At 42.7% G+C, this 20886-nt stretch overlaps 2 protein-coding genes and 3 pseudogenes across 2 annotated transcripts in view; all 5 read left to right on the top strand.

Annotated features, from left to right (window-relative positions):
- Window positions 1–3256: 3256 nt before the first annotated feature.
- Window positions 3257–20886, top strand: part of LOC147060948 (protocadherin alpha-5-like) — a 133491-nt gene continuing 115861 nt past the window's right edge. The window contains exon 1 of the mRNA XM_085906297.1: window positions 3257–5344. Within this exon, the coding sequence (XP_085762423.1) occupies window positions 3344–5344 (2001 nt within the window). The 5' untranslated portion in view covers window positions 3257–3343. The remainder of the gene's footprint in view (window positions 5345–20886) is intronic.
- LOC147060949 (protocadherin alpha-8 pseudogene) lies at window positions 6311–9181 on the top strand (annotated as a pseudogene).
- On the top strand, window positions 9823–13212 carry LOC147060950 (protocadherin alpha-3-like). The gene is made up of 2 exons (XM_085906304.1): window positions 9823–12407; window positions 12900–13212. Exons 1-2 carry the CDS (start codon window positions 10083–10085, stop codon window positions 12930–12932), a joined length of 2358 nt encoding a protein of 785 aa, XP_085762430.1. The 5' UTR covers window positions 9823–10082; the 3' UTR covers window positions 12933–13212.
- On the top strand, window positions 13968–16467 carry LOC147060951 (protocadherin alpha-8 pseudogene; annotated as a pseudogene).
- On the top strand, window positions 17443–19964 carry LOC147060952 (protocadherin alpha-8 pseudogene; annotated as a pseudogene).

Consider the following 20886-nt stretch of genomic DNA (forward strand, 5'->3'; position numbering starts at 1 on the left):
TGTGATGTTAAGTGAATGATACTATTTGATTTATGTCCACTGTTTGTGTTGATACAGTGATGCACATCATCACCAGACACATTTTTGTCAGTGAATGTTTACATCACGTCATTATTAGGCCTGACCAAGCAGCAAATTAGACAAAAGGTCCAGAATTCATGCCTGCCTCAGTGTTGCCTCCTGCTTGGTCTCCAGGGAGATGAGCTCTAATATGGAGAGGCACATTTAGGAAGAAAGGCTTTGTCACTTTGCCACGTAAGTCGGGATGTTACATACCATTTTCATCTCTAAATGTTAGTGAGATTTATAAAAACTGAGTACACAAGAATTCATATGAACATTTAAAAAAATTGGCGTGCATCACGATTTGCTTTGGTTGCAGCATTTTACAGCATCCCTCCCCCATCTCCTTCCTCAACAGTGACCTGCGGAAAGGAGCTGCGTTGCCATGACTACGAGCTGTCTGCTCCCTGAAGGGCGTTGTGCCTGGTACTCTGACGCAGCCTGCCATTTGATATTCAATCATACACACAATGCTCGTGCACGCGCACGCACGCTAGCGTGCTCGTGCAGACAACACAACATCCTTTCTCTTGAGTGTTAATGGCAATCAGTTGCAATCGTATAGAGTTAGTTCAAATTGGTGCAGTGTAGCGGGAGGGAGGGAGGGAGGGAGGGATGGGCGAGGTTTTACGTTACAATATGCAGCAGCGCTTGGACATGCGCAGCTTGATTTGGCCTAGATCCAGAAGTATGATGCAAGAGGGGTGTGTCGAATGTTTGTTGTTTTCTTTCTTTTTTTACATTTGCACATACGATATCGATTTATCGATGTAAATAAAATGTACGCACGCCAAATTTAATAATTATTGTGGAGGCAAGGTTTTTAGAGAAATCAAGCAGACTTGAAAACTTGAATGGACATGTAACAGTGGTTGGTTCAGATATTCTCCACAAGAGGTCGATGTTGTCCACTCTGTATGAGGATGAAGGTGGGAGGGTACTGGATGGAGCACACTGAGAAATAATAATGTACTACATGCCATATCTGGTCCTGTATATTAGAATATTCTCTACATCATTTGAAGGGAGAGTTTGCATTTTCAGAAAAAAGAAGAAAAGAAGAACGGATAAAAGGGGGAAACACTTTTTCCAAGGTAATAAAATAAGAGGTCAATGTGACTGCAACAAGTGAATGACATTGTAAGTCAGGCTGCAGTCTTTGAATGGTTGGTTTTCCTCGAGAACCTTTGTTTTATTGTATATCAAATTAGAAATGGCTGTTCAACTGTGTCTCTTTGTGGAGGCTCACAGTCAGCACCTGTTCTGTATCTGTTCCTGATTCAAGTGGACTTCTATTTCCTGCCCACTGTCCGTGAGCCTCTGTCCCGCCTGTGTCCATGTTCCACCTATCCCCCTTCCCTTCAATAAACCCTGGTCCAAGCAGCATTTGGTCACCCTGCTTCACTCATTCCTGACACTCTTATTAGGAGTAAATCCATCCATCCATCCATCAATTTTGGGTCCCGCTTCTCCTCATCAAGGTCCCAGGTTTGGAAATAAATGTGTGGGTAAAAGAATACTTGTATAACACCACTGATAAAAATAGGAGTGACAAATTTGAAATATTTACTGTATGTCATATACTAATATTGACAATCTCATCTCAGTTGGCAAGATTTTCATTGTTGCCAGAGGGCAGTGCAATTGCGAATCTGCCCTCAATTGCTTTACAGTGATAAATAATGGTTATATAAGAGTAGATTTCCATGGTTTCAAAGGCCTTTTCTGTCATCATGAAAACATTTTGTTTTGTTTTTTGACTCAAAGTAAATGAACGCCCTTTATGAACTCATGTCATCTTAGCTGTTTTGTTTATTTGTTTTTTATTTGTTTGTTTTGTAAAACTTGGGATCTTAACTTGCAATTCTGATAAGTCCATCATGTTAGACTTCATAAACCTTACTTGTAGTACAACTCTATATTGTGTCATGGTTGGTGAGGTAATTTAGGACTGAATGTATTCAACACAATAATTTACTTCCAAGAAAACTAGCAGTACTGTGGAAAACCCATAATAAAAAACACTTACAATGTTCTGAAAAAAAAACAGACCAGGAAATAAAACATCATTACGTAAAAGTAGAAAGCCAAAATCAAACGAGCAAGACAGGACAAGAAAACAAATCATAAGAAATACACTGTAGATAAAGCATAAATCATGACACTAACCCTTTATCTACTGAGGTTTTTTTTTCTGACCAAATGTAAAATTGCAAATTCTTCCTGTTAAGTCAACCTAATGTAAATTCTATTCTACCTTTTTTATAGGTGCTTAACAAATTCAAGTTCCCGCAGGTCAAACCTATTATCTACCTGATATAACGTGAATAGCCGTCATTCCGCCCCCAAGTTATTGCACTGTAGCGTCAACATTTTTTGTCAAGACTGGTCAAGAATTACTAATAAGGGCTTCAATCCTGTCTCACACTATATAAATTGGACCACTTAGAGGTCAAAAACATAGACACAAATGATGTGAATCATGAATAAAAGCGCATTCAAAGGAAGTGTATCATCAAAGAACTGTATGATTTGAATAATATAGTATGGAGTCAAAATGGGATGTGAACAATTTAATTTTTTACTACCACGGCTTCATGTTTATATACAAACTTGACCTTAAGAACGTGGAGTGTTAGGCAACATGAAATAGTTGAATACATTATTTCCGCACGCCGCAGTTTCATATTGTTGACAGTAGGCGGCGCTGTTTGACTATATAATGGGAATGGGTGTGAGGAGCGTCATTATTCTCACTTCACCGTCGACCGACAGAGGTGGACGAGCGGACGAGAGACAGCGATCGTTGTTCCACAAAGAATGATTATGCTCCTGAGTTTTTGCTTGTAATCAGTTATGAAACACTGGGAATATAGTCTACAAGGGAAATTGAATAGCTGTGGTTAGCAATCATCCCTGATTAACAATGGCAAGATGGAGCATCGGAGGACAATGGCCGGAGACATGGATTTATTTGTGTTTGCCACTGCTGGTAGTTATTTACCCAGAAGGAATCTCTGCTCAAATAAGATATTCAATCCAGGAGGAAGTAAAAGCGGGAACAGTAGTTGGAAATGTCGCCAAGGACCTAGGACTGGAAATTGGGAGGCTGCTGGAGAGAAACCTCCGTGTGGTGTCAGGAGCAAAGCAGGAGCAATTCAAGGTAAACCAGAAAGACGGTGTTTTATCTGTCACCCAGAGATTAGACCGGGAGGACCTGTGTGGGAACAGCGTGCCATGCATTGCTAATCTCAAAGTTGTTGTAGAAAACCCTCTGGAGATGCATCAAATCATTGTTGAGGTCCTGGATGTGAATGATAACTTGCCGAGATTCCTTGACGATAATTGCACTTTAGAGGTGCTGGAATCGGCTGTGGTTGGATCCAAACTCCAAGTGGAGGGAGCCCAAGACTTGGACGTTGGCTTGAATTCTGTCCAGATGTACAGGCTGAACCACAACCCGTTTTTTCACCTTGAAACTGAAGACTTTGGTGAGGAGGGGAAGGTACCTTTTCTTGTGCTACAGCGGCCTTTGGATAGAGAAAACGCAGCACGGCACCAATTATTGTTAACAGCCGCAGATGGGGGCAAACCACCTAAAACAGGTACGATTAACATCACCGTTATTATATCTGACGTAAATGATAACGCGCCAGTCTGTGAACATCAGAAATACTCCATCAATGTGAAGGAAAATGCACCAGTGGGGACATATTTGCTGACAGTGAAAGCAACAGACTCAGATGAGGGATTGAATGGTGAGATTGAATATTCTTTACGGAGCAAATTAAGAGGACTCACCAGCATGCCCTTTGAGTTGAATAAAAAAACTGGGGAACTAACAGTAAAAGAAGATCTCGATTTTGAGGAGAGACAAGTCTATGAGATAAAGGTACTGGCTGCGGACAAAGGTGCAGTGTCGTTGTCCACACAATGCAACGTGGTAGTCCGAGTGGAGGACGTGAACGACAACCGGCCCAAAATAGACATCACCTCTTTGGTGAGTCGTATTGCAGAGGACGCCCCCCTTGGTACAGTGGTGGCGCTGGTGGGCGTTCACGATATGGACGCAGGTGTGAATGGACAGGTGGTCTGCAGCCTGCCGGAAAACTTGCCCTTTGCCCTCAAGTCTTCTCCAGATGGACAGTCATACTCTCTTGTCACAAAGGACTATTTAGACAAAGAGAGGGAGCATGTGTATGATATCACAATAACGGCAAAAGATTTAGGGACACCCCCTATGTCCTCGAGTCAGGTCATTCGTGTAGATGTATTGGATGTGAATGATAATAGGCCTTTATTCACTGAAAGCCCATATACTTTTTATGTGCTAGAAAACAACAAAGCAGGAGTGTCTTTGTTTTCTGTAAGCGCCAACGATGCAGATGGGGAAGAAAATGCAGCTGTGACATACTCACTCCAACGGAAAAGTGAAAGTGTGACATCATTTTTGAACATTCATGAGGGAACCGGTACAATTTCAGCTTTAAAAAGTTTTGACTTTGAGACGTTAAAAAGTTTTCAATTTCAAGTGGTGGCCACCGATGGAGGGAGTCCTCCCCTGAGCAGCAACGTGACAGTGAAAGTGTTCATTCTGGATCAGAATGACAACGCTCCAGTCATCCTGTATCCGGTCAGCTCTAACGATTCTGCCCAAGGTGTGGAGGAGATTCCCCGCAACATCAAAGCAGGAGACTTGGTGACTAAAGTCCGAGCCTACGACGCCGACATCGGCTATAATGGCTGGTTGCTCTTTTCGCTGCAGCGAGTCAGCGACCACAGTCTGTTTTCTTTGGACCGCTACACGGGCCAGATCAGAACACTTCGCTCCATGACGGAGACGGATGAGGCCGAGCATCGCCTGGTCGTCCTGGTCAAAGACAATGGGAACGTGTCACTTTCTGCGACGGCTACGGTGATCGTCAAACTCGTGGAGCCCAAAGAGGCTTTTGCGGCTTCCGACGTGAAAAGTGCGGCCACGGTGGATGAGGAGGACAACGTGACTTTTTACCTGATGATCACTTTGGGCTCGGTGTCGCTCCTTTTTGTCATCAGCATCATCGTGCTGATCGCCATGCAGTGCTCCAAATCCACCGAGTACACTTCCAAATATCTGCAAGATGCCAATTATGATGGCACGCTGTGTCACAGCATCCAGTACAGATCGGGAGACAAACGCTACATGTTAGTCGGACCCCGAATGAGTATCGGCTCCACCATTGTACCGGGCAGCCACGCCAACACGCTGGTGCTCCCTGACAGGAGACACACTTCTGGCGAGGTAAGAAAAAAAATATTTTTTACTCTGGTGAAGTGTTGATATGGTCATGATGTGCACACTAAAGCTTTTATTGTGTTGGTGCAATATGATCCGCATTTAACGTTTATGTCTGTTAACAGCAGCAATCTTTTTACAGTAACAGGGACTAAATCATGTCATTCCTTTGAAGTAATAGTATGTTTTAGACCAGGTGTCACCAACGTTTTTGCTTAAATGACCTGTAATATTGTCATTAGCAATACTTGATAAAAGAGGGAACATTACAAATATATATGAATTTTCATCCGTTTACCATAAATGTTTTTATATCCCTATATATGTGAATGAATAAGCTCTCATTAGCAACAAAGAACGTACACATTTAACGTTACGTTCTAACATTTACTTCCCTAAACTTAGACGATCTCTGAAGGGCACAAGTTCGCCACTGTCCGTGGTCCTGAAACTGCGGGAACGCCAATGCTGTTGAATTGATCATTTAATGGCCAACGGCCGTGTTGTCGATATTAGATACATTTAAACATGTATAGATAACTGAATGTATTCAACACAATAATGTTTGGATTTGAATTGTTTATATTGCGTTGAGGGCAGGAATTTATGGCTAAAAGTTTCGACTGAGTGAGATTAATGACTGATGGGTTGTCTTTTAAATAAATGAATTCTATGGAGAAATTTTTAATGTTGTGCAGTGTTACAAAAACGACGTGACAGCAACTCCAAATCACGCTGATGCATATTTGATAGTCGTTTACTCAGCTCCATCTCCATCGTGAACTGTGACCACTAGGTGGCAGTGTCTTATCAGTATACAATGATGACCATGAGGCGTCTTGCCCCTCCTGGAACCGTTTTGTTCCAGCCAGACGGAGGAGACGTTACTTCCAGCAGAGACGGATGTTGCTGTCGTTTCACTGCTATATTTCCTTACATTTTGGGGATACATTCAAGCTACATATTTTGCCATTGAGAAGGTTTACTTCTTTGGTGGAATTTGGATTTAAATGCTGTCATCCAAGCTGGGAGGATGGGAGCAGTAGGACAAAGGCGAGGTCTCTTTCTCTGCATTGTATTTGTTTGTCTGGAGCATGTTGCAGCGCAGATCAAATATTCCATCGCCGAAGAAGTCAAAGTGGGAACGGTGGTGGGGAATGTCGCCAAGGATCTGGGATTGGATATCAGCACTTTGATGGAGAGACATTTTCGCATTGTTTCAGGCACGGAGGGGGCTCAGTTTGAGGTAAATGTGAACAATGGCGTCCTCTTTGTGAGTAAAACCATCAACAGAGAGGAGCTATGTGAGGGCGTCTCACCGTGCTTAGTTAATCTGAAATTAGTCGCTGAGAACCCCATGGAAATACACCACGTCATCATAGAAATTATGGATATGAATGACAATTCACCCACTTTTCAAGAGGAAGAATTCATTTTGGAAATAGCCGAGTCCACACTTCCTGGAAAACGCTTCCAATTATCAAGTGCATATGATCCAGATGTTGCCATTAATACGGTGCGTGCATACAAATTAAATCCGAATGAATATTTTAATATTCAAATTAGAGAGAGAGGAGATGATAAAATTCCCTTCTTAGTATTGCAAAAGTCCCTGGACAGAGAAAAAGATAGTGAGCACAGACTTTTCCTTACCGCAATTGATGGTGGAAATCCACCAAGATCTGGAAGCCTTAATGTCACAGTTGTAGTGCTTGACTCAAATGATAACCACCCAATATTTAGGCAAGAAGTATATTCCGTGACTTTATCTGAAAATGTGGAAATGGGCACAACTGTTATCAAGGTGGAAGCAACTGACGTGGATGAAGGATTAAATGGAGAAGTTGAATATTATTTTGGTGCAAAACTCGAATCTAAAATATATCAAACATTTAGTTTGAATAAAAACACAGGGGAAATAAGTGTGCAGGGACAAATTGATTTTGAGAAGGTCGATGTTTACAAATTAGATGTCCACGCCACAGATAAAGGACAACCTCCAATGAGCACAGACTGCAGAGTGATAATTAAAATAGTGGACGAAAACGACAACCAACCTGAAATAGACGTGACATCTCTGTCAAAAACGGTAGCAGAGGATTCAAAACCTGGGACTGTCATTTCTCTCATTAGCATCACCGACAAAGACGTCGGATTGAATGGTAAAGTCATATGTAGTCTCTCAGAAAACGTCCCATTTGAATTAAAACCGTCATTTCAAGACAACATGTATTCGCTGGTTCTGAAAGACAGACTGGATCGCGAATTGGTGGCAGATTATGACATCACAATCACAGCTACAGACTGTGGTCAGCCTCCTCTGTCCACTTTTGAAAATCTGCATGTCGACGTGTCAGACGTTAATGATAATATGCCGACATTCTTGCACAGTCCGATCCAACTTTATTTGCTGGAAAATAACGTGCCTGGGAAGTCCATTTTTTCTGTCACTGCATTTGATAAAGACTTGAATGAAAATGCAGCGCTTACTTATCACATTCACAGAGGAGAAGGAAGCCAAGTTAAAATGTCAACATTTTTAAACATCAACCCTGAGAATGGCGAAATATCAGCTCTAAAAAGTTTTGACTTTGAGATGCTGAAAAGTTTCCAGTTCCAAGTGGTGGCCACGGATGGTGGGAGTCCTCCCCTGAGCAGCAACGTGACAGTCAAGGTGTTCATTCTGGATCAGAACGACAACGCTCCAGTTATCCTGTATCCGGTCAGCTCCAACGGATCTGCCCAAGGTGTGGAGGAGATTCCCCGTAACATCAAAGGGGGAGACTTGGTGACCAAAGTGCGAGCCTACGACGCCGACATTGGCTATAACGGCTGGTTGCTCTTTTCGCTGCAGCGAGTCAGCGACCATAGTCTGTTTTCTTTGGACCGCTACACGGGCCAGATCAGAACACTTCGCTCCTTGACAGAGACAGACGAGGCCGAGCATCGCCTTCTCGTCCTGGTCAAAGACAACGGCAACGTGTCGCTGTCTGCGACGGCTACCGTGACTGTCAAACTCGTGGAGCCCAAAGAGGCTTTTGCAGCTTCCGACGTGAAAAGTGTGGTGACGGTGGACGAGGAGGACAATGTGACTTTTTACCTCATGATCACTTTGGGCTCAGTGTCGCTCCTTTTTGTCATCAGCATCATCGTGCTGATCGCCATGCAGTGCTCCAAATCCACAGAGTACACTTCCAAATATTTGCAAGAAACCAATTATGATGGCACGCTGTGTCACAGCATTCAGTACAGATCGGGGGACAAACGCTACATGTTAGTTGGACCCCGAATGAGTATCGGCTCCACCATAGTACCGGGCAGCCACGCCAACACTCTGGTGCTCCCTGACAGGAGACACACTTCTGGCGAGGTAAGAAAGACCATTTCCTCTCTTATACCCTACAGCTGTGTACAAAAGTGATGAAGTATCCATCTTTGCCTTTTTGTGCGTCTTTTACGAGCAAAAAATAATGTGGTGTGTCCATCAAAATGATAGCCTTTTTTAATCACACGCTGTCTTTAAAACGATGTTAAGTTGTTTTAGAGGTTGAGAACACTATGTTTTCATTGCTTTCCGTGTTGCTCAATTTTGATAAAAAGTAAAGGTGGGGTAACTTTCAACTTTGATTTCGAGCGACATAAGCTTCGGAGATGGCTTTGAGCTAAATCAGAAAAGTGTGGAGGCATTTTGTAGATTTTTTTTTTTTGAATGTACTATTGGATAATTATTTTTAAGAGCGAACTGACCGCATCTGAACGTGGCTCGTCCTTGTTGGTTGCGCTTCTCAGTCCTGCAAGTTCAGTTTGTCGGTGTGGTGGAAAAGGGCTGAGGAGGCGTGCTAGTTGTCAGATGGGGCTTTATTTGATCCCAAAACACAGCAGCATCATACATGCGGCATGTAACAAATGAAAGCAGTCTATTATCCATGTCGACTCTCTGCATCTGCTTCTCACTCTCTCCAAACTACTCTTCTCTTTCCGATTCTTGTCTCTCCACCCAAGTACACTTCATAACTCGCCACATCCCGTTTTTCTTCATACAAATAACTTAAAGTTTAAGTCAAAAAGAAAAACTACATAGAAAAATTGTTTGTATTGCGATATGTATTATTATTATTGACCCAACTTCCTAGGTTGGTTAAAAATTTAACCCGGCATTTTTAAGGACGTCTGCAAGATATTTTTTTTCCTATTTTCTGCTCATTTTGGGTTTCACCGTAATTGTTACATATTCAAATAAACATTTGTCGCAAACGGCCGGATGTCGCCTAAGCGTAGTGCATAGCGGTGTATCGTGGGCCTTGTAGTTTATGGTCACGGTAGGTGGCGTGTATATGTTCCGTTTTACCTGAATCATGTTGTTTATAAATAGCCTACCCTTTGAATCAAATTATTTACATACCTTTAGCGGGTGCAGATTTGTATCTGTTTGACAATTTATTTTCTACTACATTTGGTTGTAGAAAAAAAAGAATTGTATACGGTTTTTTTTTTATGATAAAATTGTTAATGGCTCCCAAGCAGCCGCCAGTCTGTCCTCTTGGTGTCAGTATCACATTAAAAATCATGGACAATGTCCCTCCCCTGGATATCTTTTGTTTGAGCCTGACAAAATCTCGGGCGGCATTTCGACTGAGGTCCACCTAGAGTGTGCTGGAGCGGCGTCCTATTTGGCACAAAAATGACTTGGATTTAAATATTTTTTTCATTGCAATTTTAAAAAGGTGCATTTTGCTGTCCGGAAATGGAGGTCCGTGCTCTTTTTCCTTTTACTTTGCTTCTGTTGCTGGGACGACGGGCTTTGGGAGAAATTCGCTACTCCATTGCCGAGGAGGTTAAAGACGGAACTATTGTTGGGAATATTGCAAAGGATCTGGGCCTTGATATAAACTCTCTGGATAATCGGCGGTTCCGAGTGGTATCCGAATCGAAGGAGGCCTTTTTTGAGGTAAACCAGCACAATGGGGTGTTGTACGTCAACAAGAGAATAGACAGAGATGACTCGTGTCAGGGCAGCGGCGCCTGCCTCTTTGAGCTTAAAGTCATCGTGGAAAACCCTTTGGAAATACATTATGTCGTTGTAGAAATCACTGATGTGAACGACCACGCCCCCGTTTTTATTGAAAAAGAGCAAACGTTTGAAATAGCCGAGCACACCTTGCCTGGTAAACGTTTCAAGCTGCATGCAGCGCATGATCCTGACGCAGGGACCAACTCCATCCGCACCTACACTTTGACGTCAAATGAACATTTTGAAGTTGATCTTCGCCAGAGTGATGAGGATAAAATTCCGTTTTTAGTGCTGAAGAAACATCTGGACAGGGAACAAAAGGCAAAACACTGGCTTGCACTCACGGCGGTGGATGGAGGAAAACCTCCACGGTCGGGAACTCTAAATGTGTCCATAAATGTTCTCGACAGCAATGACAACAGACCCATATTTAGTCAGGATATTTACCAAGTTACAATTGTAGAAAATATTCCAATTGGTACATCCATTTTTAAAATAAACGGCACAGACCCAGATGAAGGTATTAACGGGGAAATTGAATACAGTCTTGCAAAAGCACTGAACAGAAACGTATATAGTGTTTTTGAAATTGAGAAATCAACTGGGGTGATTCGAGTAAAAGGAAATGTTGACTATGAAGAAAATGACGTTTATAAAGTAGACATTGAGGCATCTGACAGGGGAACACCACCTCTGACAGGTGAGTGCAGAGTCATTATAAAGATAAGAGACATGAATGATAATGTTCCAGAAATAGAAGTGACGTCACTGTCAAATACAGTGCCTGAAGATTCGAAACCTGGTACAGTTATTTCCCTCATTAGTGTGAAGGATAAAGACTCTGGTATTAATGGAAAAATTATCTCCACCATAACGAATGGTGTTCCTTTCGAATTAAAGCAATCCTACAAAGAAAACATCTTTTCAGTAGTGACTATAGAATTTTTGGACAGAGAGGAGGTGTCTCATTATGAAATCACAATAAAAGCCACTGACTCTGGTGAGCCTCCATTATCAACTGTAAAATCTCTCAAGATTCAGATATCAGATGTGAATGATAACAGTCCACACTTTGAACAGAACCCAATTGAGTTTTATTTAACAGAAAACAATGCAGCTGGGAATTCCATTTTCCAAGTCAGTGCGACGGACAAAGATATAAATAACAATGCAGCTATTTCATATCATATTGTGAGAGAGGGAAACCGGAATGACATTATGTCATTCCTAAACATCAATTCAGAGAATGGACACATATCAGCCCTAAAAAGTTTTGACTTTGAGACGCTGAAAAGTTTCCAGTTCCAAGTGGTGGCCACCGATGGAGGGAGTCCTCCGCTGAGCAGCAACCTGACAGTAAAGGTGTACATCCTGGATCAGAACGACAACGCTCCAGTCATCTTGTATCCAGTCAGCTCCAATGGTTCTGCCCAAGGTGTGGAGGAGATTCCCCGTAACATCAAAGGGGGAGACTTGGTGACCAAAGTGCGAGCCTACGACGCCGACATCGGCTACAACGGCTGGTTGCTCTTTTCGCTGCAGCGAGTCAGCGACCACAGTCTGTTTTCTTTGGACCGCTACACGGGCCAGATCAGAACACTTCGCTCCATGACGGAGACGGATGAGGCCGAGCACCGCCTGGTCGTCCTGGTCAAAGACAATGGCAACGTGTCGCTCTCTGCGACGGCTACGGTGACCGTCAAACTCGTGGAACCCAAAGAGGCTTTTGCGGCTTCTGATGTGAAAAGTGCGGCCACGGTGGACGAGGAGGACAGTGTGACTTTTTACCTGATGGTCACTTTGGGTGCGGTGTCGCTCCTTTTTGTCATCAGCATCATTGTGCTGATCGCCATGCAGTGCTCCAAATCCACCGAGTACACTTCGAAATATCTGCAAGAAACCAATTATGATGGCACGCTGTGTCACAGCATCCAGTACAGATCGGGAGACAAACGCTACATGTTAGTTGGACCCCGAATGAGTATCGGCTCCACCATTGTCCCGGGGAGCCATGCAAATACACTGGTGCTCCCTGACAGGAGACACGCCTCTGGCGAGGTAAGAAAGACAATTTTTTTACCGCGGTGAATCCTTATTACAATAGATGTAATGTTTGCCCCAATTACTAAGTTCTGTATGCACATCTTAATGCATATTACAATTGTTGTACTGTGTTCATTTTGTCTTCACTTGTAGATTATTTTACTGGTTCTTTATTCACAGACAAATTATCTGGGTTTGATTACCTGACATGTTTTGGCACGTACTTCCGCCTACATGAAGGCGGAAGTACACACTTTCATGAAGGCGGAAGTACATGCCGAAACATGTCAGGTAATTCAACCCAAATAATTTGTCTGTGATAAAAGAACCAGTAAAACATATTACAATAGTTGCCTGGTAACAGCAACAATGAATGTTGTCCTGTGTACATTGACTAAATGATTTTTGGACTGACAATAAGTTGTTTTAGATGTTGGGATTCCGTGATTTCTGAATTCTGACGTTATCCTGATGATATTTAAGATCCACAATCATGTCTTTTTCAAGCTTTCAGCTGCTGTGATTTTTGAGCGTTGTTGAAGTTCACTTTGAGAAGAGCAGTATCCAAGCATTGAGCATTCCATAATAGTCCATGGATGCCATTCCACAGACGTATAAGGAGGTAAATGGCACATTTTACAATGTGTTTTTTCCAATGATTATTTTGAATTTATTTCTAACAGGTCTGGTTTATTTATAGCAGCAGTATTTTATGGTGTCTCTGTGACTATATCACTGCGGCTGCATAGTAGTGTGATTGGACTGTTGTGTGTTGTGTTTATGAGTGGTAATTGCTGGAGCCAAAAGAAGATAAGAGAATACAGAAAAGACAAGAGAATAGCAACTAGCATGCAGCTCTTTGTTCCTTCTCTGGAAATCCTTTGTGACTTTTGGGAAATTAATGAATATTCAATTGTTAATTGTTTTGATAATAGTTTGTTTGTTTCTCAAATGCAATCCTAGTTTGATAATTATGATTCTCTTGTCACATTAAAACAAAGTGTATTTTTTAAGTTCATACTCTATTTACGTATATGTCACACACAAGGTACTGTTCCGAAGCCTGCCGTCTGTTGATTAAGTTCTTATTTGAGAGCGCTAAGAACCTAATGGGTCTCCTTTTAAATTAAAAGGAATGCATTGATAGGGAATTGTACAGTATTTATTGTAGGGCAACAAATACATTTTTCAAATTGACCACGATAGACAAGCCTCATTGAGTGCAGAGAAAGTTGGTCTTTTTGTGGGACAAGAACTAGGGAACAGTAACTCACTCACGTGCAATTTTATACGCCAGTTAAGCTTCTACATAGCCATAACAAATTACAACCACTAGGTGGCAGTGTCACATCATCATACAGTGATAAGTGTTAGGTGGTCCTTCCCCTTCAAGAACCGTTTAATCCAAGGCGTCAGAGGAGACGGGACCTTCAACAGAGACGGATGTTGCTGTCAGATGAGTGTTGGATCCTTTTTTATTTTGGAATACCTTTAAGACAAATAATTTTATCATTTGGAGGCTTCACTTTTTTGGAGTGGAATCAGGATTTAGATGCTATAATCCAAGCTGAGACGATGGGAGCAGTAGGACAAAGGCGAGGCTTCTTTCTCTGCATCGTATTGGTTTGTCTGGAGCAGGTTGCAGCGCAGATCAAATATTCCATTGCCGAGGAAGTCAAAGTGGGAACGGTGGTGGGGAATGTCGCCAAGGATCTGGGATTGGACATCAGCACCTTGGTGGAGAGACATTTTCGCATTGTTTCAGGCACGGAGGGGGCTCAGTTTGAGGTAAATGTGAACAATGGCGTCCTCTTTGTGAGTAAAACCATCAACAGAGAGGAGCTATGTGAGGGTGTCTCACCGTGCTTAGTTAATCTAAAATTAGTCGCTGAGAACCCCATGGAAATACATCACGTCATCATAGAAATTATAGATATTAATGACAATTCACCCACTTTTCAAGAGGAAGAGAAAGTCTTTGAAATATATGAGTCTACCCATCCAGGAAAACGCTTCCAGTTGCCAAGTGCACATGATCCAGATGTTGTCCTTAATACTGTGCGTTCATACAAATTGAACCCAAATGAGTATTTTAATTTACAGATCAGAGAGCGAGGGGATGATAAGATACCCTTTTTGACTCTACAAAAGACTCTGGACAGAGAAAAGCACACTGAGCATAAATTGGTACTGACTTCATTTGATGGTGGAAATCCACCAAGATCTGGAATTCTTAATGTCACGGTTGTAGTCCTTGACTCTAATGATAATATGCCCACATTTATGCAAGAAGTATATTCTGTAGAGCTACCTGAAAATGTGAAACTGGGCACAGGTGTTATAAAGGTGGAAGCAACTGACCTGGACGAAGGATTAAATGGGGAAATTGAATATTATTTTGGAGGAGAACTTGACTCGGACATCTATGAAATGTTCAGTTTGAATAAAAACACAGGTGAAATAAGTGTAAAAGGCCAAATTGATTTTGAGAAGGTAGATGTTTACAAATTAGATGTCCACGCCACAGACAAAGGACAACCTCCAATGAGTACTGACTGCCGAGTGATAATTAAAATAGTGGACGAAAACGACAACCAACCCGAAATAGACGTGACATCTTTGTCAAAAACGGTAGCAGAGGATTCAAAACCTGGGACTGTCATTTCTCTTATTAGCATTGCAGACAAAGACGTTGGACTGAATGGAAAAGTCATATGTAGTCTTTCAGAAAATGTCCCATTTGAATTAAAACCGTCATTTCAAGACAACATGTACTCGCTGATTCTGAAAGATAGACTGGATCGCGAATTAGTGGCGGAATATGACATCACAATCACAGCTACAGACTGTGGTCAGCCTCCTCTGTCTACTTTTAAAATTCTGCATGTCGACGTGTCAGACGTTAATGATAATATTCCGACATTCTTGCACAGTCCAATCCAACTTTATTTGCTGGAAAATAACGTGCCTGGGAAGTCCATTTTTTCTGTCACTGCATTTGATAAAGACTTGAATGAAAACGCAGCGCTGACTTATCACATTCACAGAGGAGAAGGAAGCCAAGTTAAAATGTCAACATTTTTAAACATCAACCCTGAGAATGGCGAAATATCAGCTCTAAAAAGTTTTGACTTTGAGACGCTGAAAAGTTTCCACTTCCAAGTGGTAGCCACGGATGGTGGGAGTCCTCCACTGAGCAGCAACGTGACAGTGAAGGTGTTCATTCTGGATCAGAATGACAACGCTCCAGTAATCCTGTATCCAGTCAGCTCCAACGGTTCTGCCCAAGGTGTGGAGGAGATTCCCCGCAACATCAAAGGGGGAGACTTGGTGACCAAAGTCCGAGCCTACGACGCCGACATTGGCTATAATGGCTGGTTGCTCTTTTCGCTGCAGCGAGTCAGTGACCACAGTCTGTTTTCTTTGGACCGCTACACGGGCCAGATCAGAACACTTCGCTCCTTGATGGAGACGGACGAGGCCGAGCATCGCCTGGTCGTCCTGGTCAAAGACAATGGCAACGTGTCGCTCTCTGCGACGGCTACGGTGACCGTCAAACTCGTAGAGCCCAAAGAGGCTTTTGCGGCTTCCGATGTGAAAAGTGCGGCCACGGTGGACGAGGAGGACAGTGTGACTTTTTACCTGATGGTCACTTTGGGTGCGGTGTCACTCCTTTTTGTCATCAGCATCATCGTGCTGATCGCCATGCAGTGTTCCAAATCCACCGAATACACTTCCAAATATCTGCAAGAAACCAATTATGATGGCACACTGTGTCACAGCATCCAGTACAGATCGGGAGACAAACGCTACATGTTAGTTGGACCCCGAATGAGTATCGGCTCCACCATAGTACCGGGCAGCCACGCAAACACTCTGGTGCTCCCTGACAGGAGAAATACTTCTGGGGAGGTAAGACTGATTTTTGATGATTTTCTTTCTATTCTATGCATATCTTTTTTTGTCATTTTTGTCGGTTTTTCTTTTCATCTACTTCTAGTCCAAGCATGGACAAACAGTCTTGCCTTTAAGACAGTTATTTTGTTCAGTAAATGCTTTTGTTCTTTTTCAGTAATGCAAAGCTAGGGGCTGTCTGTGGTCTTGAACGCATGACTGAAAAGCACACATTGCTAACTGGCTCTCTAACAAATAGCCAGCTGGACATAGTAGCTGGTTCATACACTATTTTGTTGCTGTTGTTTCCATATGCAAAGCAAAATTGGTTTTGGCATCGTAATCCCTTCTACCCACTAAAGTCATGTTTTGCAATCTACCTTTTAAAAATAAATCTCTCTTATACTTTGATTGTCACTGTTGTAGAGGTATTCCTTTGGTGAAGTCAGGTTTGGATTGCAGTGGAGTGGGCTCAAACTGAGATGTATTTGCTCACCTTTTTTTTGTTAATACTTTAGCTAAGTGTGACAGAGAGTCACGATATTAGGATCGCCTCTGAATATGCTGCAGTGTGCAAGGTCTGTGTGAGTTGTGTGAATGCTGTTGGAGTCTCTTTATGCAATGTCTGACGCTGTCCGTGGTGCTGAACATAAACGTTTCCAGCAAATCTCAGCGATCGGTCGGCATTGCTTACTTGCTGCGTGACAAAAAAGCCTAACCCAGCTGGTTTATACACTACTTCGTCGTTGTTTTCATATGCAAGGCAAATGTGGATTTGGCATCTTTTATTTTTTGGTCATCTTATTTTTTAGAGCGACGTGACAGCGGGTCAAGTTAGAAGAAACACCTCTCAATATGATGCAGTGTGGTTCCATCTGCTTGTTTGCAAATAAATGCTTTTAAATTGCTGAACATGATTGTCCACTAGGTGTCAGTGTTAAAACGTGGATGGTGCATCATGATTTGTTCTTATTAAAAACGTCATTGCTGGACTCAAAATTCAATCGCTCGGGTTTGGATGTGGAGCTTTCGCTGTCTGACCGAGCGTGTTCCTTTTTTTGAACCACGGGATGCATTCAGAAAATATCCATTGCTATTTAAACTTGGTATTTTAATTGTTTTCTCGAACGAAGATAAAGGAAGAAGACGGATAAATATGCATTGGACGCGCCCTGTGTTTTTTTCCCTGCTGCTTTGTTTCGGGGAGCGGGTCTCGGCCCAGCTGAAATATTCCACTCCAGAGGAGCTTAAGGTGGGATCTGTTGTTGGGAATGTTGCAAAAGATTTGGGCCTCGATGTCGGCACTTTGACGAGCAGGAGGTTTCGCATTGTGTCCGGCGCACAGGACGCGCTGTTTGAGGTAAACCCGAACAATGGGCTTCTTTTGGTGCACAAACGCCTCGATCGCGAGCTGCTGTGCGACAAGAGTGCTGTCTGTGTGATGGATCTCAAAATTGTTGTTGAGAACCCACTGGAGATCCACTATGTCTCCGTGGAAGTGACTGATGCCAACGACAACGTACCCGGCTTTGCAGAAAAGGAACAAATAATAGAAATTGCAGAAAATACGTTATCTGGTGCGAGGATTCAATTACCGGGTGCAAGAGACCCAGATGTTGGAATTAATTCAATCCAACGGTATAAACTAAGTCAGAATGACCATTTTCAACTTGAAATTCGGGATAGGGGGGAAGATAAAATCCCCTTTTTAGTGTTACAAAGGCAGCTAGACAGGGAACAGAAAATTAATCATAGCCTAGTTTTATCTGCTATAGACGGAGGGATACCATCTAAATCTGGAAACATAAATGTGACCATTCGGGTGCTTGATAATAATGATAATCGGCCAATTTTCTCTAAAGAGGTTTATTCTGTTGAATTGCAAGAAAATGCTGCGTTAGGTTCCACTGTGATAAAAGTGCAAGCCACTGACCTGGATGAGGGAGCAAATGGGGAGGTGGAATACGAATTTCGGGGGGACATGAATACAGAGGTGAGGCGTCTTTTCAGTCTGGATAAAAAGTCAGGTGAAATTCGAGTTGATGGGCAAATTGACTTTGAGACAAACAATGTTTTCAAGTTGGATGTGCAGGCCTCTGACAAAGGTCAGCCTCCAATGACAACAGACTGCCGAGTCATCATAAAGATTCAAGATGTCAACGATAATAAACCTGAGATCGAAGTGACATCAATTACGAGCATGGTCCCTGAGGATGCAAAACACGGGACTGTGATTGCGCTCATCAGTATCACTGACCTTGATTCTGGCCCGAATGGTAAGGTTATCTGCAGTCTGACAGAAAATGTCCCGCTTGAATTAAAGCCGTCATTCAAGGAAAATATGTATTCCTTAGTAACAAAAGACAGTTTAGACAGAGAAACAAAATCAAAATATGAGATTTCAATCACAGCCAGAGACTGTGGTGAACCTCCCCTTTCCACACTCAAAACTGTAAGCATCCAAGTCAAAGATGTAAATGATAACATCCCAGAATTCCCACAAAATCCTTTGGAGTTATATCTGACGGAAAACAACGAACCGGGCGCTTCTGTATTTTCAGTCAGTGCCTTTGATAAAGACTTGGAGGATAATGCTGCAGTGTCTTATCATATGGTCAGACAGGGCGGCCATACGGACATCACATCTTTTCTCAGCATTAACTCTGAAAATGGACACATTTCAGCTCTGAAAAGTTTTGACTTTGAGACGCTGAAAAGTTTCCAGTTCCAAGTGGTGGCCACTGATGGTGGGAGTCCTCCCCTGAGCAGCAACGTGACAGTCAAGGTGTTCATTCTGGATCAGAACGACAATGCTCCAGTCATCCTGTATCCAGTCAGCTCTAACGGTTCCGCCCAAGGTGTGGAGGAGATTCCCCGCAACATCAAAGGGGGAGACTTGGTGACCAAAGTCAGAGCCTACGACGCGGACATCGGCTATAACGGCTGGTTGCTCTTTTCGCTGCAGCGAGTCAGCGACCACAGTCTGTTTTCTTTGGACCGCTACACGGGCCAGATCAGAACACTTCGCTCCTTGACGGAGACGGACGAGGCCGAGCATCGCCTGGTCGTCCTGGTCAAAGACAACGGCAATGTGTCGCTCTCTGCGACAGCTACTGTGACCGTCAAGCTCGTGGAGCCCAAAGAGGCTTTTGCGGCTTCTGACGTGAAAAGTGCGGCCACGGTGGACGAGGAGGACAGTGTGACTTTTTACCTGATGGTCACTTTGGGTGCGGTCTCGCTCCTTTTTGTCATCAGCATCATCGTGCTAATTGCCATGCAGTGCTCCAAATCCACCGAGTACACTTCCAAATATCTGCAAGAAACCAATTATGATGGCACACTGTGTCACAGCATCCAGTACAGATCGGGAGACAAACGCTACATGTTAGTTGGACCTCGAATGAGTATCGGCTCCACCATAGTACCAGGCAGCCACGCCAACACGCTGGTGCTCCCTGACAGGCGACACACTTCTGGCGAGGTAAGGCTGATTTTTGATGATTTTCTTTTTTGGCACTTTTGTAATTTTTTTTGCTTCAGTCTGTTTCTTGATATCATGCATGGACAAACCGTATTGACTTTAAGCCAGTTGTGTTATTATTAAACCAGTTATGTGAATGCTTGTGTTCTTCATCAGTAATGCAAAGCCGGGGCCTGTCTGTGGTCTTGAACGTATGATCTATTTGACCGAAAAGTACGCATTCCTCACTGGGTCTCTAACAAACAGCAGCTGGTTCGTACACTACTTTGTTGTTGTTGCTGTTGTTGTTGTTATTTCCATATTCAAAGCAAATGTGGATATGGCATCTTTATCCCTTCCACCCACTTAAGCCATGTTTTGCAAGCTACCTTTTTAAAAGACAAGTCTCTTCTACTTTGATGGTCACTCTTGTAGATGTTTTCATTTAGTGACGTCAGGTTTGGATTGTAGTGGAATGGGCTTAAACTGAGATACATTTGTTCACCTTATTTTTCCTATTAATACCATAGCTAAGATGAATATGTTACAGTGTGCATGGTGTGAATTGTGTGAATGCTGTTGCAGTCTACTTCGTCACTCATGCAATGTCAGGCGCTGTCTGTGGTGCTGAACATACAATTTCCCAGTGAATCTCAGTGATCAGTTCGTGTTGCTCACCTATTGTGTGACAAAAAATACCAACCCAGCTGGTTCATACACTACTTCTTCGTTGTTTTCATATGCAAAGCAAATGTGGATTTGGCATCTTTGCCCGTTATTGATCGTGTTCGGCTGATTATCTAAAGATATACAATGCAATCTGCCTTATAAAAGACAATCATCTTTTACTTTGCTGGTCACTCTTATTGAGGTATTCATGATTTATTTAGTGACGTTTGAAGTGGAGTGGGCTGCAACAAGACAATACTATTTTTTGGTCACCTTATTTTTTTAGAGCTACGTGACAGGGCAAAGTTTATTGAAACACCTCTCAATATGACGCAGTGTGGTTCCATATGATTGTCTGCAAACATATGATGATAGATTGCTGCACATGATTGTCCACAAGGTGTCAGTGTTAAAACGTGGATGGTGCGTCACAATTTGTTCTTATTAAAAAGCGTCATTGCTGGACTCTAA

The sequence above is a fragment of the Syngnathus leptorhynchus genome, chromosome 2 (genome assembly GCF_054491065.1).
Source record: "Syngnathus leptorhynchus isolate UIUO chromosome 2, UIUO_Slep, whole genome shotgun sequence".
Taxonomy (NCBI): Eukaryota; Metazoa; Chordata; class Actinopteri; order Syngnathiformes; family Syngnathidae; genus Syngnathus; species Syngnathus leptorhynchus.

Bases quoted from the DNA above. Each gene is read 5' to 3' on its own strand.
- LOC147060950 (XM_085906304.1), top strand. From the start codon at position 10,083: ATGGAGGTCCGTGCTCTTTTTCCTTTTACTTTGCTTCTGTTGCTGGGA. The intron at 12,408-12,899 runs GTAAGAAAGACA...GTCTTTTTCAAG, and splicing joins GGAGACACGCCTCTGGCGAG to CTTTCAGCTGCTGTGATTTT.